This window comes from Choloepus didactylus, chromosome 27 (assembly GCF_015220235.1).
Source record: "Choloepus didactylus isolate mChoDid1 chromosome 27, mChoDid1.pri, whole genome shotgun sequence".
Classification (NCBI taxonomy): Eukaryota; Metazoa; Chordata; class Mammalia; order Pilosa; family Megalonychidae; genus Choloepus; species Choloepus didactylus.
Genome location: NC_051333.1, coordinates 7,540,362 through 7,565,205, shown reverse-complemented (window position 1 = coordinate 7,565,205; position 24,844 = coordinate 7,540,362). Strand labels below are relative to the sequence as shown.

The window sequence follows — 24,844 nt, the reverse complement described above, 5'->3', positions numbered from 1 at the left end:
GACACCCCGCCGCCCGCCCCCCCTTCCCCTCCCCCCTCCCCCAGCCGCCTTGTGCAAAGATGGCTGCACCGTGAGCGCAGAGGAGGAGGAGGCGGCGGCGGCGGCGGCGAGAGAGCGAGCACCCAGCGCCCGCACCCACCCCGGGGCCGCCCGGGACGCCCCCCCACGAGCGTGCGCCCCCACCCTCTCCTGCAAGCGCCCGGGCAAAGGCGGAGACAGCGGGGTCCCTCCTCCCCCCTTTCCCTCCTCCAGGGGGAACCCCCCTTCCCCCCTCCTTGGCTCAGCGGCTGCACCCCCTCCCTCGCCCGCCCCTCCGTCCCTGCCCCCTCCCTCCCCCGCCCGGGGCCTTCCCGGGCCTTTGGCGGCTGCAAAGAAAAAAAGAGAGAGAGAAAGAGAGAGGAGGAAAAAACAAGCAGCAGCGGAGGGAGCGGCGGCGGAGGAGAGCGCGCGCGCGCCCCCTCCCTCCCTCCCTCCCTCCCCCTCCCCCCAATTTCCACCGCGGCCAATTCATGGACAGGAACTACCCCAGCGCCGGCTTCGGGGACCCGCTCGGCGCCGGGGCGGGATGGAGTTACGAGAGGTCAGCGAAAGCTAGGTAAGGAGCCGGGGGTGGCCTGAAGGAAGGGGCCAAGGGGTGGGAGACCGGCCGGGCCGGGCCGGACCCGCCCGGCGACGCGTGCATCGCAAACTCCCCTCCGGCTTGCAAGGGAGCGGCCTTCCTCCGTTTGCAACAACGCCGCCGCCCCAGTTTGCAAATTGCAAACTCCGCCGGCGCCAGCCCCGGCGTGCACAGGGGGAAATGCAGCGGGAAAACGGGGGTGCAAGACAATTTGGGATGGGAAGGCCTTCGGAAGGTTGGAGAGACTGGCGAAGCCAGGCCTGGACTTCTCCCCATCCTTAGGTTCTCGGTTTGCTGTTCCCTCCCCCCACGTCCCCGGACCCTAGGTTCTGGGCTTGCAAAGGTGGGAAGGAAAGGAGAATTAGAATGCAGACCTGGGGGCGCGCACCCCCCTCTTGGATCCTATTGTTCCGTGACTGCGCGAGGCCGCGCCACTCGGCTTCCCCCCTCCCCACCAAAAAATTCCGCGCGCCGAGTGGGCACGGGGCCCCGCCCCCTTCCTAAGCTGGGGTTGTGTGTGTGTAAAGGGGGGGGGGCTATGGCACCTGGGACACGCCCCCTTTGGCTCCCCCACCCCAAAGCAGAGAATCCTAGTTGATGGCGCGGAGTGGAGGGTTTGACCTCCTGAATCTCGGTCCCACATTGAAGCCGTAGCCTGGGAAGAGTCGGGTGTTTCCCGGGTGTGCTGTTTGTGTGTGTGCGCGGCCCCTTCCCTACGAATCTGCCCCTTTCCTGCTGCTTATTTGTGGCGCGCCTTCACTCTTCACCTGCCCCTGCTGCAGCCACCTCCCCATACACCTGGGCTTCCCAGCATGGCTGGACTTGACCCCACGTGTGCCAGGATTTTCCATGTGGGACTCCTTGCTCCCCATCTTTTCTTCCCCACGGGCGAGTAGGATACACGTTTGCACTTGCACCTGGTACTTTCCCCTCTGTCCCGTCCCCTCCCCTCTCCCCACCCACACCCTTGCCAGTTTGAGGAACAATTTGCCTCCTGCCCCCGACTCCACCTAACGAGGTACAGGGTCTGCAGAAGAGGGGCGTCCTTGGTGCACCTCGGGCTGGCCCTAGGGCCTTGTGTCACTGCCGGGGGGCGGGAACGTGGGGCCCGATCAGAGGTTCTCACTTTTAATATTTTCAACTCTAGCCACTTCCTCTGACTCTTGCACCCTCTTCTGAGTTTGTCCCATCCCTGCGCACGACTGTATTTGTAGACGTGGGACCAGCCAGGCCATATTTACTGGGCTCTGGAGTGGGGGCTATTTCGGTGCCTCTTTAGTTCGGAACCCCAATTCTCTTTTCCTCATTAGGGCCCGAGGTGCCCTGGGATCACCCCCCAGTCAGCTGGAAGGTTCCCCCCACCCAGTACTCCCAAGCCCGGGGATTTCCTGAGCTCCCTTCCCCCGGGGCAGCTTGGAGAGGGTACCCTGACATCTTCTCCTTCTCCCCAGCTTGGTCTATGGCAGCTCCAGGACCTCGCATCCCGAGACGGACATCTTACACCGCCAGGCCTACGCGGCCCCCCACCCACTGCAAAGCTATGCCACCAACCACCACCCCGCAGGTACGTCCCCATCCCGCCCCGCTCGGCTGGCCCGCCCTCCGCCTCAGCTGGTTGGCTGCTGAAAGTTCCGCCCCTCCTAATTGGCCGTACCCTGGGTTCTGTCCCGCCCCTTGCTGTCTCTCCTCTGATTGGCTGCCGCCCTGAGGCTTCTACTCCCTGCTTGATTTCTCGCTGGATTTGCCCGCCCCTGTCTCGGCCCCGCCTCTCTTGCTCTGTTAGCCCCTCCCCCGTCCCAAATCCCACCTTCTCTTCCAGGATTTTCTTACTTTTTTTTAGTCCACCCCAAGTTCCTTCTTTTTGGCTTTGCCCCATCTCTTGGGCTCATTGGTTCTCTGAGTTTGTTCTTTCAGATTCCTTTTCTACAGGATTGGCTCCAATGTTTTGGTCCTCCCCCTTTTTCTTAGATTTCCCCCACTACCTGATTCTACCCCCTTGGCTTTGCCCTCGAAGCCTCTGATTGGCTCTGTTCCTTTGGCCCTGCCCCCCTCCTTCCTAGATGTACCAGCAAATGTTAGGTCTTTCTGACCCGTAAGCCTTCCCGTTGGCTCTTTCCATTTTTCTTCCCATCTTTATCTGGGTTTTCCCACCTTTACTCAATCCCTAGGATTTGTCCTCCGGCCTTCCAATTGGCTTTGGTCATTTCATCGTTTCACCTTCCTTGCTGGAATTGTCCAAGTCCCAGGCCCTTTCCCTCACCTTACAGATGGCTGTCTTTTTGCTCCTGCCCCCTTCGCATCTAGGTTTTTCTGCTCTTTTGACTCCCTTTTCTCACTCGGCCTCTCTGCCTCCACCCCCATCACCTTTCCCTTTCCACCCCGTCTTGGCCCTGTCTTCATAGCTGGGCTCTCCCCACTTTTGATTATTGGAATCTGCCCCTTTCCTTTCCCTTGAGCCCTTTTCCCTGACCCAACCTGCCTTTGACCTGTTCCCTCTCTCCTTGGACCCTGCCCTACTCCCAATCTGACTGCCTGCCCCCCTGTCCCTGGCCAGGCCTCTCCGGACTCTTTGACACTGGCCTCCACCACGCAGGCTCAGCAGGGCCTGACGCCTCCGTCATGAACCTCATCTCAGCTCTGGAGTCCCGGGGCCCCCAGCCGGGCCCCTCCGCCTCTTCTCTCCTCTCCCAGTTCCGCAGTCCTTCCTGGCAGACAGGTAAGCCCGGTGCTGGCACAGGAGCACCAGGGGTGGGTTGGCTTGTGGTCCGCTCTGACACACAGTCTCCTCCATCGTCCCCAGCCATGCACACGCCAGGTCCCACGGAGCTCTTCATCTCGGGTGCCCTGCCGGGTTCCAGCACCTTCCCGTCCTCCTCCGCCCTCTCGGCCTACCAGCACCCGGCTTCCTTTGGCAGCCGCCCCTTCCCAGTGCCCTCGTCTCTCAGCCTCCAGGACCCCCCGTTCAGTCCCCCAGCTAACGGGCTCCTGTCCCCTCACGACGTGCTGCACCTCAAGCCCTCACAAGCACCTACGGTGCCCTCCTCGTTGGGCTTTGAGCGCTTGGCGGGGAGCGGTGTCCTGGGGCCCACCGGTCTTGGCCCGGCCCAGACCCCCCCCTACCGCCCTGGCCCTCCAGACCCACCCCCACCTCCCCGCCACCTCCCAACTCAGTTCAACCTGCTGGCTTCCTCTTCTGCTGCCGCTGCTGCCGCTGCTGCCGAGCAGTCCTCCCCGCAGCTCTACAACTTCTCGGGTGCTGCCCCGGGCCCGCCGCCACCCGAGCGGGCCCTGCCCCGCCAGGATACCGTCATCAAGCACTACCAGCGGCCGGCCAGTGCCCAGCCCCCACCACCCCCGCCACCAGCCCACGCCCTCCAGCATTACCTGAGCTGTGGGGGCAGCTACCCTTCCATGGGCCACCGGGCCAACCTGGCCTGCAGCCCCCTGGGCGGCGGGGAGCCCTCGCCGGGCGCTGGGGAACCTAGCAAGGCTGGGCCCAGTGGAGCCACCGCCGGGGCATCGGGCCGGGCCACAGGCCCTGAGGCGGCCGGGGGAGGTGGGGCAGGGGGTGGGGGTGGGGGTTACCGTCCCATCATTCAGTCGTCTGGTTACAAAACAGGCAAAGGAGGTTATGGGGCTGCAGCTGGGGGTGCCAGCCGGCCTCCACCACCCCGTTCAACTGCCACGCCCAAATGCCAGAGCCTGGGGGGCCCGGCAGCAGCCTATGCCACTGGGAAGGCCTCTGGAGCTGGTGGGGCTGGGGGCCAGGCCTATTCCCCTGGGCAGCCCCAAGGGCTTCTGGGACCCCAGGCCTACGGGCAAGGGTTCGGAGGGGGGCAAGCACAGGACTTGAGCAAAGGCCCCAGCTACTCGGGGGGTCCCCCGCAGCCCCCCAGTGGTCCTCCGCCTCCTGGCCTGGCCACGTGTCAGAGCTACTCCCCGGACCAGCTGCAAGGGCAGCTGTATGGGGTGCAGGGCGAGGCCTACCCAGGGCCAGCCCCCCACTCCCAGGGGCTGCCCACGGCCAGCCCCTCGCTCAGCTACAGCACTGGCCACTCCCCGGCGCTCTCAGGCCACGGAGGGGGCTGGGGGCCTAGCTCCCTGGGTGGCGGTGGGGAGGCCAGCCCATCCCACATCATCCGCCCGCTCCAGTCGCCACCCGCCACGGGCCGTCCGCCTGGCGTTGGTTCTCCAGGAGCCCCTGGCAAGTACCTGAGCTCGGTCCTGGCCTCTTCCCCGTTCCTGGCACCCCCTGGAGCCAGCAGCTATGCGGCCGGAGCGGGCGGCTACAAGGGCAAGGGGGATGGCTCCGAGCTGCTGGCAGGCCCTGGCGGTCCCTCTGCTGAGCGCACCGAGGACGAGGAGTTCCTCATCCAGCATCTCCTGCAGGCGCCCAGCCCACCGCGGACCTCAGGGGCAGAGGGCTTGGTGGGCGAGGACGGGGCGGTGGACGCCTCCAAGGGACTTGGGGGTGGGGGCGGGGCCGGGGGACCACCCGGGACCCCATACGAGCTGGCCAAGGAGGACCCGCAGAGATACCACCTGCAGAGCGTCATTCGCACCAGCTCCAGCCTGGATGAGGGTGCCACGGCGGCCCTGGAGCTGGGCCTGGGGAGGCTGAAGGAGAAGAAGAAAGGGCCGGAACGGGGTGGCGAGACCCCTGAGGGGCTGGCCACCTCTGTCGTCCACTACGGAGCTGGTGCCAAGGAACTGGGGGCCTTCCTGCAGAAGAGCCCACCCCCCGCGCCCCCCACGGGCCAGCCGGCCCAGCCCACGCCCCACAGCCTCCTCCTGGAAGCCGGGGGGCCTGACCTCCCACTGGTGCTGCCACCGCCGCCCCCACAGCTGCTCCCCTCTGTCCTCAGCCATGCTCCCAGCCCTTCACCCAGCGCTCCCAAAGTCAGCGTCCACCTCCTTGAGCCCCCTGCCCGGGATGGGGCACCCCAGCCGCCCCCGCCCCCCATGCCTCTCCAGCTCGAGGCCCACCTCCGCAGCCACAGCCTGGAGCCCACCGCCCCCAGTCCCCGCCTGCGGCCCGAGGAGAGCCTGGAGCCCCCAGGTGCCATGCAGGAATTGCTGGGGGCGCTGGAGCCGCTGCCCCCAGGGCCCAGCGAGGCTGGTGTGGGCCCCCCGAACACTGAGGGCAAGGACCCCGTGGGCGCCTACCGCAGCCCCAGCCCGCAAGGCACCAAGGCACCCCGCTTCGTGCCCCTCACCTCCATCTGCTTCCCCGACTCCTTGCTCCAAGACGAGGAGCGCAGCTTCTTCCCCACCATGGAGGAGATGTTCGGCGGAGGGGCTGCTGATGACTATGGCAAGGCTGGGCCACCCGAGGATGACGGCGACCCCAAGGCGGCTGCGGGGCCACCTCCTGGGCCCCCCACGTATGACCCCTATGGACCCTATTGCCCCAGCCGAGCATCTGGAGCCGGCCCCGAGACACCAGGGGGCCTGGGCCTGGACCCCAACAAGCCGCCCGAGCTGCCCTCCACAGTCAACGCCGAGCCCCTGGGCCTGATCCAGAGTGGGCCCCACCAGGCCGCGCCGCCCCCACCGCCACCGCCGCCGCCCACCAACGAGCCCAAGGGGGGCCTGACCTCGCCCATCTTCTGCTCGACCAAGCCAAAGAAGCTGCTCAAGACGTCCTCCTTCCACCTGCTGCGGCGCCGCGACCCCCCCTTCCAGACTCCTAAGAAGCTGTATGCCCAGGAGTATGAGTTCGAGGCCGACGAGGACAAGGCTGATGTGCCGGCCGACATCCGCCTCAACCCGCGCCGCCTGCCCGACCTGGTCTCCAGCTGCCGCTCCCGCCCGGCCCTCTCACCACTGGGCGACATCGATTTCTGCCCGCCCAACCCAGGCCCCGATGGCCCCCGGCGCCGGGGCCGCAAGCCCACCAAGGCCAAGCGTGACGGCCCTCCCCGGCCCCGGGGCAGGCCCCGGATCCGCCCGCTGGAGGTCCCCACCACTGTTGGGCTGGCCTCGGCCTCCACACCCACCGATGGGGCCAAGAAGCCCCGGGGCCGTGGCCGGGGCCGGGGCAGGAAGGCCGAGGAGGCAGGGGGCACCCGTCTGGAGCCCCTGAAGCCGCTTAAGGTGAGGGGCTGGGGGCCTGAGGGAGGAGGAGGCCAGGGGCCTGGGTTCCTGGGTCTCAGGGAGGAGGGCTTGGGGGCCTTGACCCCTGGGCCCTGATTTCCCACTGCCCCCACATCCAGATTAAGCTGTCTGTGCCCAAGGCTGGCGAGGGCCGGGGAGCCGCCTCAGGCGACGCCGTGTCGGGCTCGGACCACAACAGCCTGGACTCGAGTCTGACACGGGAGAAGATTGAGGCCAAGATCAAGGAGGTGGAGGAGAAGCAGCCGGAGATGAAGTCGGGTTTCATGGCTTCCTTCCTGGATTTTCTCAAGTCGGGCAAGCGCCACCCGCCGCTCTACCAGGCAGGCCTGACACCCCCGCTCAGCCCCCCAAAGAGCGTGCCACCCACGGTACCGGCCCGGGGCCTGCAGCCCCAGCCCCCGGCCGCCCCCACCGTGCCCCATGCCCCGCCCACCAGCACCTTTGGGCTGGGGGGCGCGCTGGAGGCGGCCGAGAGCGAAGGGCTTGGGCTTGGCTGCCCATCACCATGCAAGCGCTTGGACGAGGAGCTGAAGCGGAACCTCGAGACCCTGCCCTCCTTCTCCTCGGATGAGGAGGACTCTGTCGCCAAGAACCGGGACCTGCAGGAGAGCATCTCCTCAGCCATCTCAGCCCTCGATGACCCACCCCTCGCCGGGCCCAAGGACACCTCCACCCCGGACGGACCCCCCTTGGCCGCCCCAGCTGCTGTCCCAGGCCCACCACCTCTTCCGGGGCTCCCCAGTGCTAACAGCAATGGCACGCCCGGTGAGCTCTGTGGAGGATGGTCTGGGAGCAGGCTAAGGGTTTCCGGTTAATGGGGTACACATAGGGGTCAGGGTCTTGGTACAGTTGTGCAGGTCACACACTGTTCAAATGCTGCCATTCACACAGATGATGTTGATGTGCGTGTTTGTGAAGGTAGCTTCCTGGTTGAGGGCAGCTAAGTCTCTTAAAGAAGGGGCGTTTCTTTCTAATTTGCCCAGACATGGTATGGGGACAAGAAGTGGCATTGAGGTAGGGCCTGGAGACCACTGGGGGGTAAGGCAGATAGTAGATGATGGAGACGAGATGACAGAGTACCAAGAAGGATTTGGGTGGGGGAAGGGCAACATCAGGTTTTAGGCAGGGAGCACCAGGATCTGCTGTTACTGCTGAGGGAGCCTTTATAGAGTTGGGAAGAGTCAAAGTCAAGGTTACAGGGATGGGGAAGATGGTTCCTAAGAGTTAGAGGAGGATGCTTGACCCTATGAGGCCAGAAGGGAGTAGGCAGATGGGAAAAGACATTGACAAATTATGTCACTGGTGAGCGGGCTGAGGAATGCACTGGAAAGGGCTCAGATGGAGGAACACGAGACCTCCAAGGAGGAAATGAGGTGGGAGGGTCCTAGAGAAAACCATCTAAGAGCTGGAAGGAGCATTTCGGAGCAGGAGTTGAGATGAGGGCTTTGAGGAAACGAAGAAGGCCATTTCAGGACTAAAAAGGGCACAAAGGGACGGGAGGCGGGTTTCAGATGTGCAGAACAGCCACTGGAGCTGGGAGGGGTCCCAGGGCTACTGGAGGGCTGACTGGTATTTAGGGACAAGTATTGAGGGATGGGATTTGCTGGCACGGAAGAGACATTCAAGGACAAGAGAAGAAGTGCTGGGGCTGGTGAGTGGCATTTGAGTGAGGTTAGGAACTTGTATAGTCTGGGCTGGGTGAGGGGAGCAGAGGTGGACTGGGTGGGGGGCTCTTCAGGAATGGACGGGGAGTTTTAAAGGGATGGGAAAGGGCTTGGGAGGCTCCTGGGTTTGGGTCATAGAGCTTAACTCAGGGACAGAGAGGATCTTTGGAGATGGGGAGGGACAGAAGTGTGTCTGGGCATGGTGGGTCATTAAGGCTTCGGAAACGGATATTGAATGTTGAATGTAAAAGAATTGGTTTATGGCGTGCATGGGGAAGGGGGTCAAACAAGCCGAGTCATGTAGTTTTTGTGGAAGAGAAAAGAGGCAACGGGAGAGAAATAAGGAGTAGTGGGAAAGACAGGTAGTGGCAGAGCTGCATTCGGTCAGAAGGGGTGTTGGGGTGGGGGGAAAGGGGGTGTGGAGAGGAAAGAGGGCTGTCGTGGGACCCAAAAGAGGTGTCCTGCTCGGGGGCTTGGACTTGACGCCTTCTGCTGACAGCAGGTATCAGGGGAGCGGAGTGGTATGCTAGCGGAGGGCGGTGGAGGGGTCTCCCGGCTGGGGCCCTCCAGCCCTGACGCCCTTTTCTTCTCCCAGAGCCCCCGCTGCTGGAGGAGAAGCCCCCACCCTCGCCGCCTCCTGCCCCCACTCCCCAGCCGCCACCACTGCCGCCTCCAGCCCTGCCCTCGCCGCCCCCACTGGTGGCCCCCACGCCCAGCTCGCCACCCCCGCCAAGCCTGCCCTCGCCGCCGCCGCCCCTGCCCCTGCCCGCTGCCACCGCCGCGGCCCCTCCAGTCGCCCCTCCCGAGGAGCCCGCTGCCCCGTCCCCCGAGGACCCCGAGCCGCCCGACGCCCGGCCCCTGCACCTGGCCAAGAAGCAGGAGACGGCCGCCGTGTGCGGGGAGACCGACGAGGAGGCGGGCGAGAGCGGCGGGGAGGGCATCTTCCGCGAGCGCGATGAGTTTGTCATCCGGGCCGAGGACATCCCCTCCCTCAAGGTGAGTCCCGCTCTTGTCCCCCACACGGGCCCGGTGGATTGGGCCCCCGGAGCGTGTTTTGAGGGTCTGCTGGAGGACAGGCTGCTGGGCTGGGTGCTGCAGCTGTGACAGCTCACAGTCCAGTGGGGCTGATGGAGATGGCCAGGGGGACGCTGAGGTCTGGCGGGGGCTTGTAGGACTCTGGGACGTTACTTTAACTCTCGTGGGTGTATGCATCACCTGTAAATGAGACGGCACCCTTGGTGGTGGTGATCGAAGATTCTCTGCCCTGGATGCTGAGAATAAAATGGTGAGCAAAGCACACAAGGCCTGTGGTTCAGGAACTTCACAGAACAATCCCAGAGAGAGATTGCTGGGTGGTTTATGCCTTTAACAGGTGAGCCGTTGTTGTGGCATGGCTGCGAACCCCTAAATACAGTAGCTCATATGCACCCCTTAAACACTTTGCACCAGCCAGCCCATTCGGTATAACCAGCTAATCTACTAGTTGGCAGACGTGGGCCGCCAAATCCAACCAACTGCCTGTTTGTGTAAATAAAGTTTTATTGGAACATGGCCATGCATGTTCATTCCCTTTGTCTTTTGCTGCTGTCCCCATACAGTGGCAGACTCGGGTCTTTAGGTAGAGCAAAGCTTTAAAAACGTGCGATCTGGCCTTTCTTTACGGAAAAGGGCTGGAAAAGGTTTGCCAAGCCCGGCAGCACTGCACTGGGTCTCTCTGACAAATAGTTGGGTCAGAGGGTTAATACAATAGGTGCTTGACAAGTGGAGGTGACAGATGCCATGGGAGGGACTTCCCAGGGCCCCCGGGCCTGAGGCAGAGCCCTGGTCCCGCGTCAGCAGGCTGTTGTGTCCCGAGGGTGGTGCCTGGTGCAAAGGCAGTTGAGTGGGTGCGTGGGGATTGAATGCCCGGCAAGCACAGCGCGTGGCCCTTGACAGACGTCAGCACCGCGTTTACTCGTGTGGTTTCTTCTAAAGTACAGATGGAGAAACTGTGGGGTGAATTAATTGTAAAGATAATATTAGTTACCATTTTGTGAGGTGAGCTTTTTATTTCCGGGTCCTATGTTATCTGTGGTCTAACTTTATTAGAGTGGAAAAGAATAGAGCAGGTAGAATAAGGAAGGCACGTGAAAATGCCAGCTTCCACCAGTGTCATCTCCTGGCTCCGGCACCTTCTGTCCCCTTGCACCCCACCTATCCCAGGCATTATATCCTGCCAACCATACTCTGTTCCCTCTTTGGTGTGTATCTGGTATATATGAAGGAGCCTTCAGAAGAGATGTGTAAAGTTACAAAGCAGAGCAGACACCCGTGACCCCAGCAACCGGAACATTCTAAGTGCCTCTTTTCTTGGCTTTTCCTTCCATGGCCTCATTCACTTTCATTCCCCATACTCAGACTCACCCTCTTAGCTCACCTTGTATATTCTTTCTTTCCTTTTTAACTTTTATCGTGGAGACACTTAATGCAACATGAGGTGTTACATCGTTTTATCTTTTTGATGTCTGGGGCCGATTTCACTGTCGGCATCGGATGGGTGATGGAGACGCGGCAGGAATAGCCATGATAGTGACGGCTTCTGCTTCCTCAGGGGACAGGATTACAGGGTCATCACAGTCAGAATTTAGTTTTGTCTTTACAACTGCTCTTCATTATAGGGGTCATTATCACCATTTCCCAGAGAGGGAAACTGAGGCTCGGAGAGCTACAGTAGCTTTCCATGTGCCTTCTAGTCCTGCAGTGGCAACGACAGACTGGTGCTTCCTGGGTGGGTACCCAGTACTGCTCTGGAGCAGGTCCCGGGACCATCCCCATTTTACAGATGAGGCAGTTCTCGCTCAGAGCGAGGCTCCGCTGGCTAGTGCCAGGCTGGGATTGGAGCCAAGGCCATCTGACACCACCTCCCAGCTGGCGTGGGACAGGGGATGGTGGGGATGGGCAAAGACTCAGATGCTTAAAATACAACCCGAGCGTGCATCACAAAGGGAGCCCACAACCCCGAGGGCCTAGCTGCCCGCCCAGGCTCTGGCAACCGGGAGGGTTGGGTGGAGGCTTGGGACTCCTTCCTGGGTCCAGAGGTAGGGAGACGGGCAGCTGGGGTTCGATGCCCAGCTTTGGCCTTAACCTGGCAGGCTCAAATCTCTACCACTTCTGAGCTGGGCTGATGTCAAACCTGCCCAAGGGCTTCAATTTCCTCAACTGTAAAACGAAGCCGATCACATTAGTTCTTTCCCAGACCATGTTGGAGGGCTTCACGTGTTGCCACTTGTCCCGAGCTCTGGCTGTGGGCTGCATGGCACACAGAGGGCATCTGTGCTCGCATCTGCTGGTCGTCTGGGCGACCTTGGGCAGTGTCTGGTGCAGAGCTTGGCAGACGTTTCCCGTAAAGGGCCAGCCAATAAATATTTTAGGCCTTGCTGGCCACATAGGGTCTCTGTCACTGATTCTTCCTTATTTTACATTTTTACAACCTTTTAAAAATGTACAAAAAAAAAAACACAAAAACCTCAGCTTGTAGACCCTACAAAAACAGGCTGTGGGCCAGAATTTGTTCTAGAACCATGCTGTCCAATAGTAACATTTTGAACCACATGTGAATCTTTTTATTGTAGTGACATATATAATATAAAGCTGGCCACTTTAACTCTTTTTTTAAGTGTACAATTCAGTGGCATTAATTATTCTTACAATGTTGGGCTAACATCACCACCTTCCATCACTAGAACTTTTTCAACTCGCAAAAGAGAAACTGTCCCCACTAAGCAGTATCGCCCCATCCACTCCCGGCCTAGCTCCTGGCAACCCCGAGTCTACTTTCTGTCTCGGCAAATTTGCTTATTCTAGATGTTTCATATGAGTGGGATCCTACGGTACTTGTCCTTTTGGGTCTGCCTCTTTGACTTAGCATCATGTTTTCAGGTTTGCTCCTTGTTGTAGCAAAAGGCAGAACCTCATTCCATTTATGGATAGCCCACATTTTGTCGGTGGATTCCTCTGCTCACGGGCACTTGGGTTGTTCCCACCTTTTGGTGACTGTGAAGAATGCCACCATGAGCGCTGGCGTACAAGGGTGCAGTTAATCATAGGAATGTATCTTATCTGATCCAACATCTCTAAAAATATTATCATCTTGATATGAAATCAGTATAGAAAAATCATCAACATGACATTGTCTGTTCTCTCCTGCATACCACATCTTTGCAAGCCGGCACATCTCTCACATTCACAGAACAGCTCATTTCAGACCAGTTGTGTTTCAGGTGTTCAGGAGCCACATTGGAGAGAAATTTTTCTCCAAATTAGAGAAATAATGTTAACTCCAGGTCTGGGGGTGGTTGGGAGGATTCAGCAGGAAAGAAACCCCAGCACGGGAGAGTTTGTTGGATGGAGAAGAGTGGGGGGAAGGCAGTTGAGGAAGAGCGGCCTGGTGGCTAGGGGGGTGGGGGGCAAGATGTGCTTGTCACCTATGGGTGCACAGGGGTTGAGTGGCTGGGACAGTGAGCGCTGGGGCTGGGGGTGGCCGGCAGGGGTTGGATCACATGGGACTTCGAAGGCTGGAGTGAGATTGGCGGGGGCAAGGGAAGATGTTGTTGGCTCAGTGGGCCGACTCTAGGTGTTCCAGATGCCGCTGGGGCTGCTGGGAGGTGTCCTGGGCTGGATGGTGGCCTGTCCGCACGCTCCTGGCCCATGGACCTTGCCTCCCTGCCACAGCTTTCTCCTCAGCACCACACCTGGCTGCCTCTAGCTCACCTGTTTTCTGCGGCTGACATATCTGTCCCCTGCCCCCTGCTTGTCATGGTTCAAATTCCCCAGGGGAGAATTGATTGGTCCAACCTGGCATTCAGGTCCAAGAAGGGGACTGTTGATTTGCTTGTCGATTGGCTGCCCCAGGTCAGGTTTCCGCCAATCAGCTGCAGGGCTGTGGGTGGGACCTGGTTCCTAGTAGAAGGGAATGTGGGCATGGTCCATGGTATGACTGACATGTGGGCAGGGCTGGGGGGAGAAGAGAGAGGTGGCAGGAAGGACAGTGTCGAGGCTGTGGTGGAAAACCGGTAGGGACAGGGCCAGAGTCAGGCTGGATGACTGGTGGCTGGTGGGGAACTTGGAGGGAGAGCGTTGGGGGAAGATGCTGAGCTCCTCCGGGGTGTAGTGAGTGGGTCGAGCCAGGCCCCACAGAGTCTGCACGTTCCTCAGAGGCAGGGGGAGTCAGCAGGGTGAGGAGCTGCCCGTCTCCCCAGAGGCGCCTGAGGACTGGAACAGGGGCCTGGAGTCATGGGGAGGGGAGAGTCCTACCCGGTGAGGGGGTGCTGCCTGTGCAAAGGCTGGGGGCCAAAAGGCTGGGGCTTGTCTGCTGCGCTCTGGGGAGTCCGGATGGCCTGCTGGGTGGGGTGCAGGAGAGGGGAAAGTGAGGCGGATTCTCTCTGTACCAGACCGAGGAGTTCAGCCTTGAGGCACTGGGGGGCCCTGCCTGGTTTTGGAGGAATAGGATATAGTCTGAAATAAACTTTTCCATGTTAGATGGTTCTGAGGCCTCTGGCCCCTGAGGTTACTGGGGGGATGTGGGGACTGAGAATTGGGAATCGGGGCACCTGCATCCCCATCTCCTCTTGCCTCATAGTTGCTGTGTGATTTCAGCCCAGAGAAGCATCTCTGGCCCTCATTTCCATCAGGTTATATATACATCAGGATCATAGCCCCTCCATGGAGCCCCCCCGGCTGCTCCGAGTGTTGAGAAATCCTGGGCGTGAGAGCAGTTGGCCCCCAGTCAAGGGCAGATGGCCAGTACGTGGCACACAGGTCCCAGGGTTCCCGCTGGTGCCCCTAACAGACATCACTAATCCATCCTGGCACTTGCTCCTGCTGAACCTGGCCGCAGGGCAGCCATGACCAATCAGTTGAAGATACCTTCTGAGTCTAGTTTATCTTGACTGGACACTTCAGATGCAGAAACTGCCCCTCACTCATCTCTATGTTGTCACACTGCCCATTTCCCACTCTGTTCTCATTCTTTACTTACCTATGCCTGTCGGTTTCTCTCCCTTAGACCCACAGCTGCCACACACTTCCCTGACAACCCCTGGTTACCATTCTGCCCCCTTACAGAACACAGAGAATCGTTTAGGCGTCACCTCTTCCAGGAAGTATTCCTGGATTCAGATTGAGCTCAAGGTCCCTCTTCCAGACTTCCACAGTGCCCGGGGCGTCTTCCATTAGCACATTTATTACTTGTCCTTTTGGTTGTTTTCTTTGCCTGTGTCTGACTCCTGTGCTTCTTCTCCACTCCCCGAGGTCAGAGGCTGGGTCTGAGGTCAGTTTCCCATGGCCCAGCCAGGGCACCCCCACGCCTCAGAGGACGGTGTGGGTGTCTCGGTGAGGCGGGGGTTGGGCGTGGGGAGAGCTTTTCTCTCACTGTTTCCTGCCTGACTTGGGCCTAGGCTGATGAAACTGCTTGGGTAACCCGTCATTTCTCTGAATTCTTGGCACAAGCCACACACTCGCCCTGTTTTGTTTATTTGCTGGTCTGGATTGTTATCTCTGTAAGGAAGGCTCCAGAAAAGGCTTTGTTGGTCTCATGGACTGTGCTAGCCTGGTGCCTGTCCTGTGTATGGCCCACAAAGGGTGGGAGCTCAGGGCATGTCATCACTTGGAATAATATAAAGCTGTAATAACTCAAACCACCTGGTACAGAGCTAGCAGCCGGGCCAAGAATATTGGGAGCCCACAACGGCCAAGAGGTGGAAACAGCCCAAGTGTCCATCAGCGGCTGAATGAATAAACAATACTGTTCTGGGTGGAATAGTATTTTGCCATGAAAAAGCACGAAGTACTGATACACACCACCAAATTGACATGAACCTCAAAGATATCACGTTGAGTGAGATAAGCCAGACACAAAAGGACAAATATTGTATGATTCTCCTATATGAAATGCATAGAAAGCAGAACAGTGGTTACGAGGAGCCAGGGGGAGGGGGAATAGGGAATTACTGGTTGATGGGCACAAGTTTTTCTTTGGGATGGTGAGAATGTTCTGGAAATAGATGGTAGTGAAGGTTACATAGCATGATCAGCATGTAACATAACAGAATTGTACATTTAATAACAGTTGAAATGAGAAGGGAAAAAAAAAAGAAGGTGTTGGGTGGATGGTACAGGAGGAGAGAGGCAGGGTTGGGACATCATGGGGGCCAGATGTATTTGTCAGACAAATGTGTGTTGATGCTCGATAATGAGCACACCTTCTCTTTAAGGGGTGTTGAAGGAGGCCAGAGGGGTGGGAATGGGGGCTGGAGATGCAGGGATGGGGGCTGACCCTGCTGGCCTTGCTGTGCCCCCCTCAGCTGGCGCTGCAGACGGGGCGTGAGCCCCCGCCCATCTGGCGAGTCCAGAAAGCCCTGTTGCAGAAATTCACTCCAGAGATCAAGGATGGCCAGAGGCAGTTTTGTGCCACCAGTAACGTAAGCCTGACAGAGGGGAACGAGGACTTTGGGGACTTCTGGGTGGGGTGTTGGAAGCCGGGGGCCCTCTCACACCCAGCTCTGACTTGCCCTGGGACTAAGGTGCACCTCGAATGGGGCTCCAGCACCCAGCAGGCTCCCAGGGCATGCGGGGAGTCACCAGGTGCTGGCTGGGGAGGCTGAAGGAGCCCCTCCTGTGCCTTCTTCCTCCCATAGTACTTGGGCTATTTTGGGGATGCAAAAAACCGGTACCAGCGCCTGTATGTCAAGTTCCTGGAAAATGTCAACAAGAAGGACTACGTGAGGGTCTGTGCTCGGAAACCTTGGCACCGGCCTCCGGTGCCTGTCAGGTATGATGGGGCCCAGGGAGGCAGGTGGCGAGCGGGGCAGGCATGGGGATGGAGAATGCGAGAGGGGAAATAGAGTCAGGTGGGGTGCAAGAGGACCCAGAGGGGGTAAAGACCCAGAGAGAGTGGCAGAGCAAGATCGGGAGTGGGGTTGGTTAGCGATGCAGCGGATGGGGGCAGAGACCCAGAGTAAGGGGATGGAGACTCAGAGAAGGGGGTAGACACTTAGCAAGAGGGAAGCTGATTCTGTGCTTAAAATGCTGGGCTGAGCAGGGGCTCCCAAGGAGGAGAATTAGGGTTTCTTGGGGGCTGCTGATTGTAGTTCCTTGTGCGTTCCCTTCCAGACGCTCCAGTCAGGCCAAGGGCCCTGCTCCTGCTGGGGGCAGCTCTGCTCCCACCCCCAAGGCCCCAGCGCCTCCTCCTAAGCCTGAGACCCCTGAGAAGACGACGTCTGAGAAGCCAGCAGAGCAGACGCCTGAGATGGCTGTGCCTGAGCCCCCGGCCCCTGAGAAGCCGTCCCCTCCACGGCCTGCTGAGAAGGATAAGGAGAAGGAGCGGGCTACACGCGTGGAGCGGCCATTGCGGGGCGAGCGGGGCGTGGGCGGGCGGCAGGCCCGGCCTGAACGGAGCCTCCCCACGGGACAGCCCGCTGCTTCCAGGCTGCCCAAGGCCCGGCCCACCAAGGTGAAGGCCGAGCCGCCCCCCAAGAAGAGGAAGAAGTGGCTGAAGGAGGCGGCCGGCAATGCCTCAGCGGGCGTGGGGCCCCCCGGCAGCTCCTCGGACTCGGAGTCGTCCCCCGGAGCTCCCAGTGAGGACGGTGAGGCCTCTCCGTCCTTGGCAGCCACAGAGCTGATGGGGGCCGCGTGGGGAAGTGACTCTTGGGCCTTTAGAAGGCGGTGGTGTGGGTGAGGGCCGTCCAGAGGGCCCCAGGGAGCACCAGCCAGATGGTAATAATAAGAGGTCCTTAACTATACGTCAGGCTGTCTTCCAATTCTTCACACATATTAGCTTGTTAAATTTTCATGACAGTCCTAGGAGATACTGTTATTATCCCCGTATTACAGGTGAGGAAACTGAGGCACTGGGAGCTGGCTACCCACCTGGCATGAGTTGGCATGCAACCAGCAAAGCCTCAGGCTCTGGTATTCCATATTGCACCGTTTTGTCTCAGGTCACTGTGTGACTCCGAGGAAGGGGTGTGACCTCTCTGTGCCTTAGTGACCTCACCTGTAAAATGGGTTAATAATAGATAAAGCCCGTAGGCGGGTGCTTGCCTGTGATAGACACCAGACCTGAGCTCCGCCTCTGCCGGGTACACTGCTGTGTCTCTGGTGCTTAGAAAGATGTTTGGACACGATGACAACACCATTACCAAAAATACGTATACACACATTTGCAAAATAAATGCAACAGCTGGCTTTGTATTTACGTGCCAGGCATCATTTAAAGCATGTTAAACATGGGCTTTTTGTTTTTTTAAATGTTTTGGCTTTTCTAGTTAAATGTATTCACGCAGGAATCTTTGCCATTTGAATTAGTTTTTAGTACGATTTGGCAATTATAATAATATATAGTGTGTATTTTCTCTATCCTCCAAAAAATCCATTGGAATCTTTTCTAGATGAAAACTTTGGGTCGTCTTGTCACGTCCCTGCTCTTGCTCTCGTCTCCTCCCTCCATGGAGTGTGTTTGGTTGGGTAGGCACTTTGGCTCATTTTATCGTCACAGAAACCCTGGGAGGTAGATGCTGTAGAGTTTAAAGATGGGGAAACTGAGGTGCTGAGCAGTGGAATGACTTGCCTGGGGTCACACAGTCTTTTAGGCAGGCTGTAGGGGCAGCTCTTTTAACCAAGAGACAAAAGATATAGTGACTCAAACGAGAGAGAGGTCAGATTCTCTCCCACACAAGCCTGGATGCAAGTGGGAGGATCATGGCAAAGAAGACGCTCTTTCTTGAGGTCGTTCAGAATCCCAGTTTCCTGTCCTCTCTCTGCTGCCTCTCAGTTGAGTGGCCTCAACCACATGGTCAAAGCCAGCCCAGCAGCCCCCACGTCTGCATTCCTGCCAGTGGGAAGGGGCAAACACTCCAGGAAATGGCCCTACCTTCTTTAAGTGCCATATCTCCTATCACAGTGTCCACAGCTTGGTCCTGTGGCCTCACCTAGCTGCAAGGGATCCTGGGAAATGTAGCTTTTTAAGCGGACTATGTCTGCTCTGCTGAAATCAGGACAGGCAGAGACCCCAAATGGTGGAAGCAGTTAAAGCTGGGACAGGTGGGAGGGGAGGTTTCCTGGAGGCCCAGATTTCCTTCTGTGGCCCTCAATTTGCTTTCCTTTTCTTCTTTAAAAAAAAAAAAAAAACAGCTTGAAATAATTCACATACCATACAATTGTCTAATTTACAATGTACAATTCATTGGTTTTTAGTATATTTATAGAGTTGTGCAACCATCAGCTTAATCCATTTTAGAATGTTTTGATCATTTCCAAAAGAAGCCCTGGACCCATTACCAGTCACTCCCCATTCCCCTGTCCCCCTCCAGTCCCGGCAGCCGCTAATCTACTTTCTGTTTCTAGAGATTTGCCTGGTCTGAACATTTTATGTAATATGTGGTCTTTTGTGTCTGGCTTCTTTCACTTGGCATCGTGTTTTCAAGGTTCAGCCATGTTGTAGCATGAATCAGTGCTTCATTCCTTTCATTTTATTTTTTCATTGTGATAACATGTATACAACGTAACGTTTACCGTTGTAAGCATTTTGAAATATACAATACAGTGGTACTAATTGTATTCATGATGATGTGCTACCATCCCCACATCCTTTACCAAAACTTCTCCATTAGCTTCCAGTTTTCCCTCCCTGCAGCCCCACTCCCACCATAGAACCCTGTAACCTGTTTTCTGTCTGTGAATTTGCATATTTTAGATACTTCATGTCAGTGAGGTCATACAACATTTATCCTTTTGTGTCTGACTTTTCACTTAACATTGTGTTTTAAAGGCTCATCTGTGCTATAGCATAGATCAGAACATCATGCCTTTTGATAGCCAAGTAATATTCCTTTTTCTGTCTAGACCACACTTTGTTTATTCATCCCTCTGTCAATAGAAATTTGGGTTGTTTCCACTCTGGACTGTTATTAACGACCGCATGAGCATTTGTGTCCAGCCCTGGGTTTTCTGAGCCCGAGAAATGGGTTTGCTCCCCTCTCCAATCTTAGGGAGCAGCTTGCCTGGCAAGTTTTGGTGTCTTTCGGGGTCTGGGGCTTTCTCCCCTGACCTCCCGTTAGACCAGGAGCCCCTGTGTCCCTCAGCATGGGGGGGGGGGGGCTCAGAATTAACCCTTTTGCTTGTTTATTGTTCACTCCAAAGGCTTTATGGAGACCCAGGACCTTCCGTGTGCTGGAAACTTCTAAGTCCAGATTATGGCTGTTGCTTCTTCCCTCCTTGTGTTTGCAGTGAAACTTCTAGAAAGAGGCAGCAGTGATGTCCCCTTAGTCCACTCCCACCCCATTTGTCCAGCCCCTTTCAGCAGGTGTTTCCTGCACATACACTTTGTACAGTGAACTGGGGACCCAGCAGTGCACAAATTAGGCAGAAGCGTATTTCTTTCCTTGTTGGAGCTTGCAGACGATCAGATAAATATTTGACGTCATAGAATACAAGACAGCCTGAAAAACCCTAAAGGTAACGCCAGGGAGGATTTGTAGCAGTTAAGAAAAATCAGCCAGTACTTTGGGCATGATTTTTCTTTAAACCTACAACTAGTCTAAAAAATAAATTTTTAAAAAATCAGGTAACGAGGAGCAGGCTGGATAAGGGGTAGTATTTTACCAGGAGAGGGTGGTCAGAGAAGGCTCCGGAAATGGCACTGGAGCAGAGACCTGAGCGAAACGTGGTTGGGGTCGTGCAGCTGTCTGGAGGAGACGGCATTCCAGGCTGCTCCGGAGTAGGCTCCGGATGGAGGACTCTGTGGGGCTGGAGCCAAGTGTGCAAGGGGTGAGGGTGGGAGGTGAGGGCCAGCAGGGACAGGCCAGATCTAGGGAGACAGCAGCTGTTAACGTTATTGTGCAAACCAGTTCCCTGGGGATCTGGCTAAACACACTTTCTGACTGATCTGGGATGTGGGGCTGGTGAGTTTGCACTTGGACCCAGCACCCCAGTGAGGTGGCCCAGGGACCACCCTTGGAGGGACAAGGGGTCCAGGGCTTTGCAGCCCATCTGGAAGGACTTTGGCTTTCACCCTACGGCAGGAACCCTGGGAGGGCTTGGCCAAAGCATAACAGGGTCTGACAAGCCGTCCCTTGAAGCGGCTCTGACCAAGGACCCTCCGGGCAGGTAGCTCAAATGGATGCCTCTCTTGCCTCTTCCTAAGGAATATTCCGGGGCCTTCTCATGACACTCCTACTCTTTTTCCCTAGACACCCCTTGTTGGGTTTAATTGTGGGGGTCCCTCAAGGCCTGTCCTTGGCCTTGTTGCCTCTCACTCAAAACCTCTTCCTTGCCAGGCTCCTACAGCTTTCTAGTGAGCCTCAGACCCCCTTCTTCCCCCCACACGCGTGCCCCCATCCCTTATCTCCTCACTCAGCAACTTGTCTGAGTATCCCCGTCTCAAAGGCCACCAGCCACTAGGCTGACCCCCGGGCACCATCCCTGCCCCTTCCCTTCCTCCCCACCCCCCACAGCTTGCCACCACCCCCGCCCCGCCTCTCCTGTCCTGACTTTGCCCCTTGCCCCCCGCCCTTCCAATCTGTCCTCCCCACAGCCTCAACCCTTATGTGCTGCCCCTCCTGCTCACAGCCCTCAGTGCTCCCCAGTGCCCTGCAGGAAGGGCCCCTGCCCTGCCGGCTGATGTTGGAGGCCCTGCGTGATCAGGCCTGCACTGACCTGTTGAGTCCCAGCTTTCCTCAGCTCCCTCTCTCTTGCCCTTTATGTTTTGATCTGACTTGATTGACTGTTTTGGAAACCCACTCCACCCCTTCTTCAGATTTAATCGAAGCCACACTGAACTAGTCAAACCCCATTCCATGTAAAGATCCTCGGCCTGGAATGCTCTCTTGGGTCACAGAAGACTTAGCTCTCCTGAGACCTTGAACAAGCCTCTCCTGACTGAGGCTTTTGAGCTTGTGGGAGTGCCACGTGGTCCCAGCGCTGGGGCACATGTCCAAGGTGTTGGCCTGTCAGCATCCCTTACCTGACCTGCGCCAACAGCGGGATGGCTCTCTTGCCCCTCAGAACAGCATCTGCCGTGCAGGTGGCTGCGGGGGACGTTTGAACAGCAAGGCCATGTCCCATTCTCCCCCCAGAGCGGGCAGTACCCGGGCGTCTGCTGAAGACTCGGGCGATGCGGGAGATGTACCGGAGCTACGTGGAGATGCTGGTGAGCACGGCCCTCGACCCGGACATGATCCAGGCCCTGGAGGACACCCATGGTGAGCTGGGGCCCAAGGAGGAGGGCTGAGCACCCGGAGCCCTTCACCAGCCCCGGGTGCATGGGGTGGGGGGCTGAGGCTCTTCTGACGTCCCATCGCCACCTTTCAGATGAGTTGTATCTACCCCCCATGCGGAAGATCGACGGCCTTTTGAACGAGCACAAGAAGAAAGTCCTGAAGCGGCTGTCACTGAGCCCAGCCCTGCAGGTGCTTTGGGGCCTGGGGTGGGGTGGGGTGGAGGGGTCTGCAGACCGGGAGAGACCCATGGGTGTCAGTCTGCAGAAGTTGTCAGAGGATCAAGCCTTTGATGTGGGGAAGTCATTGCAAGGACTGGAGAAAAGTTGAAGTCAGGGCTGTTAGGAAGTTGGGGGGATTCTCTGTGTTCCTAACAGCCCTGAGAGCCCAGGTAGAGGGCAGCTATGTGTCCAGGATGGCGTGGTGAGCTCATGGGGAAGGTCTGGGGTTGGCTGCTGGGAAGGCCCAGCAGGCCGCGGTTACAGAGTGCAGCTGAAAGAGCGGAAGTTCAGAGACAAAAGCTAGACCAGGGCCTGCCCTCGGGACTCCAGGACAGAATGCTGAGTGGGTTCTGTGGGCTTCTCCATGATAGGACGCGGGCTCTGAGCAGTCCCGCATTAAGTTGGCTACGTAACTTCCTGTCTGCAATGTTACAGTTCCTGGCCTAGGGGCCTAGGGATCTGGTGTGGACTATTAGGGCAGTTCTGAGATTCCTGGTTGGGATGTTAGTCTCAGTTCTGAGAGTTCTGGGAACAGTATTAGGCTGGCGCTGAGAATTCTGGGATGGAGTGTTAGGCTGATGCTGAGAATTCTGGGATGGAGTGTTAGGCTGATGCTGAGAATTCTGGGATGGAGTGTTAGGCTGATGCTGAGAATTCTGGGAAGGAGTTAGGCTGGTGCTGAGAATTCTGGGAATGAGGCTGGTGCAGAGAATTCTGGGATGGAGAGTTAGGCTGGCGCTGGGAATTCTGGGATGGAGTGTTAGGCTGAGCTGAGAGTTCTGGGAAGGAGTTAGGCTGGTGCAGAGAATTCTGGGATGGAGAGTTAGGCTGGTGCTGAGAATTCTGGGATGGAGAGTTGGCTTGTGCTGGGAATTCTGGGATGGAGAGTTGGCTGGTGCTGGGAATTCTGGGATGGAGAGTTGGCTGGTGCTGGGAATTCTGAGATGGAGAGTTAGGCTGGCGCTGAGAACTCTGGATAGGATATTTGTTTGGTACAAAGAATTCTAGGATGGAATGTTAGGATGACTAAGCAGTCTGGGTAGGAAGTCAGGGCGACTCAGAACTCTGGAATGGATGGTTAGGCTGGCACTGAGGATTCTGAGAATGTTGGGGTAACCGAGAATTCTGTGATGGAATGTGCTGGCCTAGAGAATTCTGAGTGGAGTGCTGAGGTGTTTCGGAGAATTCTGGGATGGAACGTTAGGCTGGCCCTGAGAATTCTGGGATGGAGAGTTAGACTGGTGCTGAGAATTCTGGGATAGAAAATTGAGCTGGCTCTGAGAATTTGGGGATTAATTTTAGGCTGTGTCTTTGAATGCTGGGGCAGACTGAGTTAGGGTCTCACCAGGCCAGCCCAGGCCACTCAGCAGTGAGGGTCACCTGACAGGCCCAGGCTGTCTGGGTGGTGGCTTGGGGTGCGGAGGCTCCAGGGAGGTGACCTGCTGATGCCACCTTCCCACAGGACGCCCTGCACACGTTCCCACAGCTGCAAGTAGAGCAGAGTGGGGAGGGCTCCCCCGAGGAGGGTGCCGTGCGGCTGCGGCCGGCCGGGGAGCCCTACAACCGCAAGACGCTCAGCAAGCTCAAGAGGAGCGCGGTTCGAGCCCAGGTGAGGGCAGAGGCTGGCCGGCATCGGGGAGGGAAGAGGGGTGCCCCGCGGCCAGGCAGAGAGACTGAGGCTTCTCCTCCCGGCTGCCAGGAGTTCAAGGTCGAGCTGGAGAAGTCCGGATACTACACGCTGTACCACTCGCTCCACCATTATAAGTACCACACCTTCCTGCGCTGCCGGGACCAGGTGAGGTCGCCCACGCCACGGGACCTGGGCCTCGGCCCTGACCGGGTCCCCCTGGGGCGCAGCCCCTCCTCCCTCAGACCCAGGCCCCCAGCCCCTCCTCCCTCAGACCCAGGAGCCCAGGCCCCCAGCCCCGTGTCCCCCCTGCAGACGCTGGCCATCGAGGGCGGCGCTGAGGACCTGGGCCAGGAGGAGGTGGTCCAGCAGTGCATGCGCAACCAGCCATGGCTGGAGCAGCTCTTCGACTCCTTCAGCGACCTGCTGGCCCAAGCACAGGCCCACAGCCGCTGCGGGTGACCCCCCAGCCGGGGGGGGGCACCTCCGCCGCGCACTGACAATTGGGACAGAACTGTGTCCTCAGGAGCTAACCCCGGGCCCCATTGCCCAGGAAGTATGGGGGGGAGGGTGGGTGTCGTTGGTCAGGGTGTGTCCATGCTGCCCCCCCCAGGGCAGGGTTCAAAGGTCGACTCCCCCCTCCCCCCACCAGCCCTCGCCATTCCCTCCCCATCCCTCCCACTGTTCGGTGTACAGAGAAATTATTTATATATATGTATAAATGTCTATTTAGTACCGGTTCCCCCCCTGCCCACTCCCCTCTCCACGGCCATAGCCCCCGCCCCCTCTGCCTTGTACATAATGTATAGGAAAAGTCTATGTATGGTTGAGGGGGAGGGGCGGCTTCAGAGAACTGGGGGCCTTCCTCCCCCAAGCCCCCCCTACAGGCCAAGATCTTTGCTAAAGCCCACTCCCTCCCCAGGGCATTCAGCGTTGGGTTGAGGTGGGAGGGGGAAACGCATCTTGTTAATTATTTTTAATCTTATTTATTGTACATACCTGGGGGCTGGGGGCTGGGGAGGTGGAGGGGGGAGAAGGGCCCTTTCTCTGCCCCTCCCCACCCCTTTTCTACGGCGATTCGTCTGTGTCTCCCCCCACCCGCCCACCCATTGTTGTCTGGATGTGGTTCTATTTTTTATTGGTCTCCTCTCCCTTCCTCCCTCTCTCTGCCCCCCCAGCCCCCACCTCCCCTCCACCCTTTGTCTCTTGCTCTTTCTTGGGCTTCTGTACAACTCAACTTGTATACACTGTGTACACACAACCAGCCAAACGAAAACCCAACAGCAAACACTTTATCGGCAGGCTGGAGTGCCTCTGTCCCCGCGGCGTTGGGGTGGGCTGGGGGT

At 58.1% G+C, this 24,844-nt stretch overlaps 1 protein-coding gene across 1 annotated transcript; it reads left to right on the top strand.

Moving 5' to 3' along the window:
• The first annotated feature begins 415 nt into the window (after window positions 1–415).
• Window positions 416–24,793, top strand: PRR12 (proline rich 12). Its single transcript, XM_037819610.1, has 14 exons — window positions 416–595; window positions 2,071–2,183; window positions 3,174–3,335; window positions 3,420–6,715; window positions 6,835–7,501; window positions 8,996–9,396; window positions 15,741–15,857; window positions 16,074–16,207; window positions 16,549–17,021; window positions 21,510–21,635; window positions 21,745–21,842; window positions 23,334–23,480; window positions 23,571–23,666; window positions 23,814–24,793. The coding sequence occupies exons 1-14, from the start codon at window positions 510–512 to the stop codon at window positions 23,958–23,960; spliced, it is 6,063 nt and encodes a 2,020-aa protein (XP_037675538.1). The 5' UTR covers window positions 416–509; the 3' UTR covers window positions 23,961–24,793.
• The last annotated feature ends 51 nt before the right edge of the window (window positions 24,794–24,844 follow it).

Excerpts from the sequence above, each read along its gene's own strand:
- PRR12 (XM_037819610.1), top strand. The coding sequence starts at position 510 with ATGGACAGGAACTACCCCAGCGCCGGCTTCGGGGACCCGCTCGGCGCC. Across the intron at positions 6,716-6,834 it reads AGCCCCTGAAGCCGCTTAAG|ATTAAGCTGTCTGTGCCCAA; the intron begins GTGAGGGGCTGG and ends CCCCACATCCAG. Across the intron at positions 9,397-15,740 it reads AGGACATCCCCTCCCTCAAG|CTGGCGCTGCAGACGGGGCG; the intron begins GTGAGTCCCGCT and ends TGCCCCCCTCAG.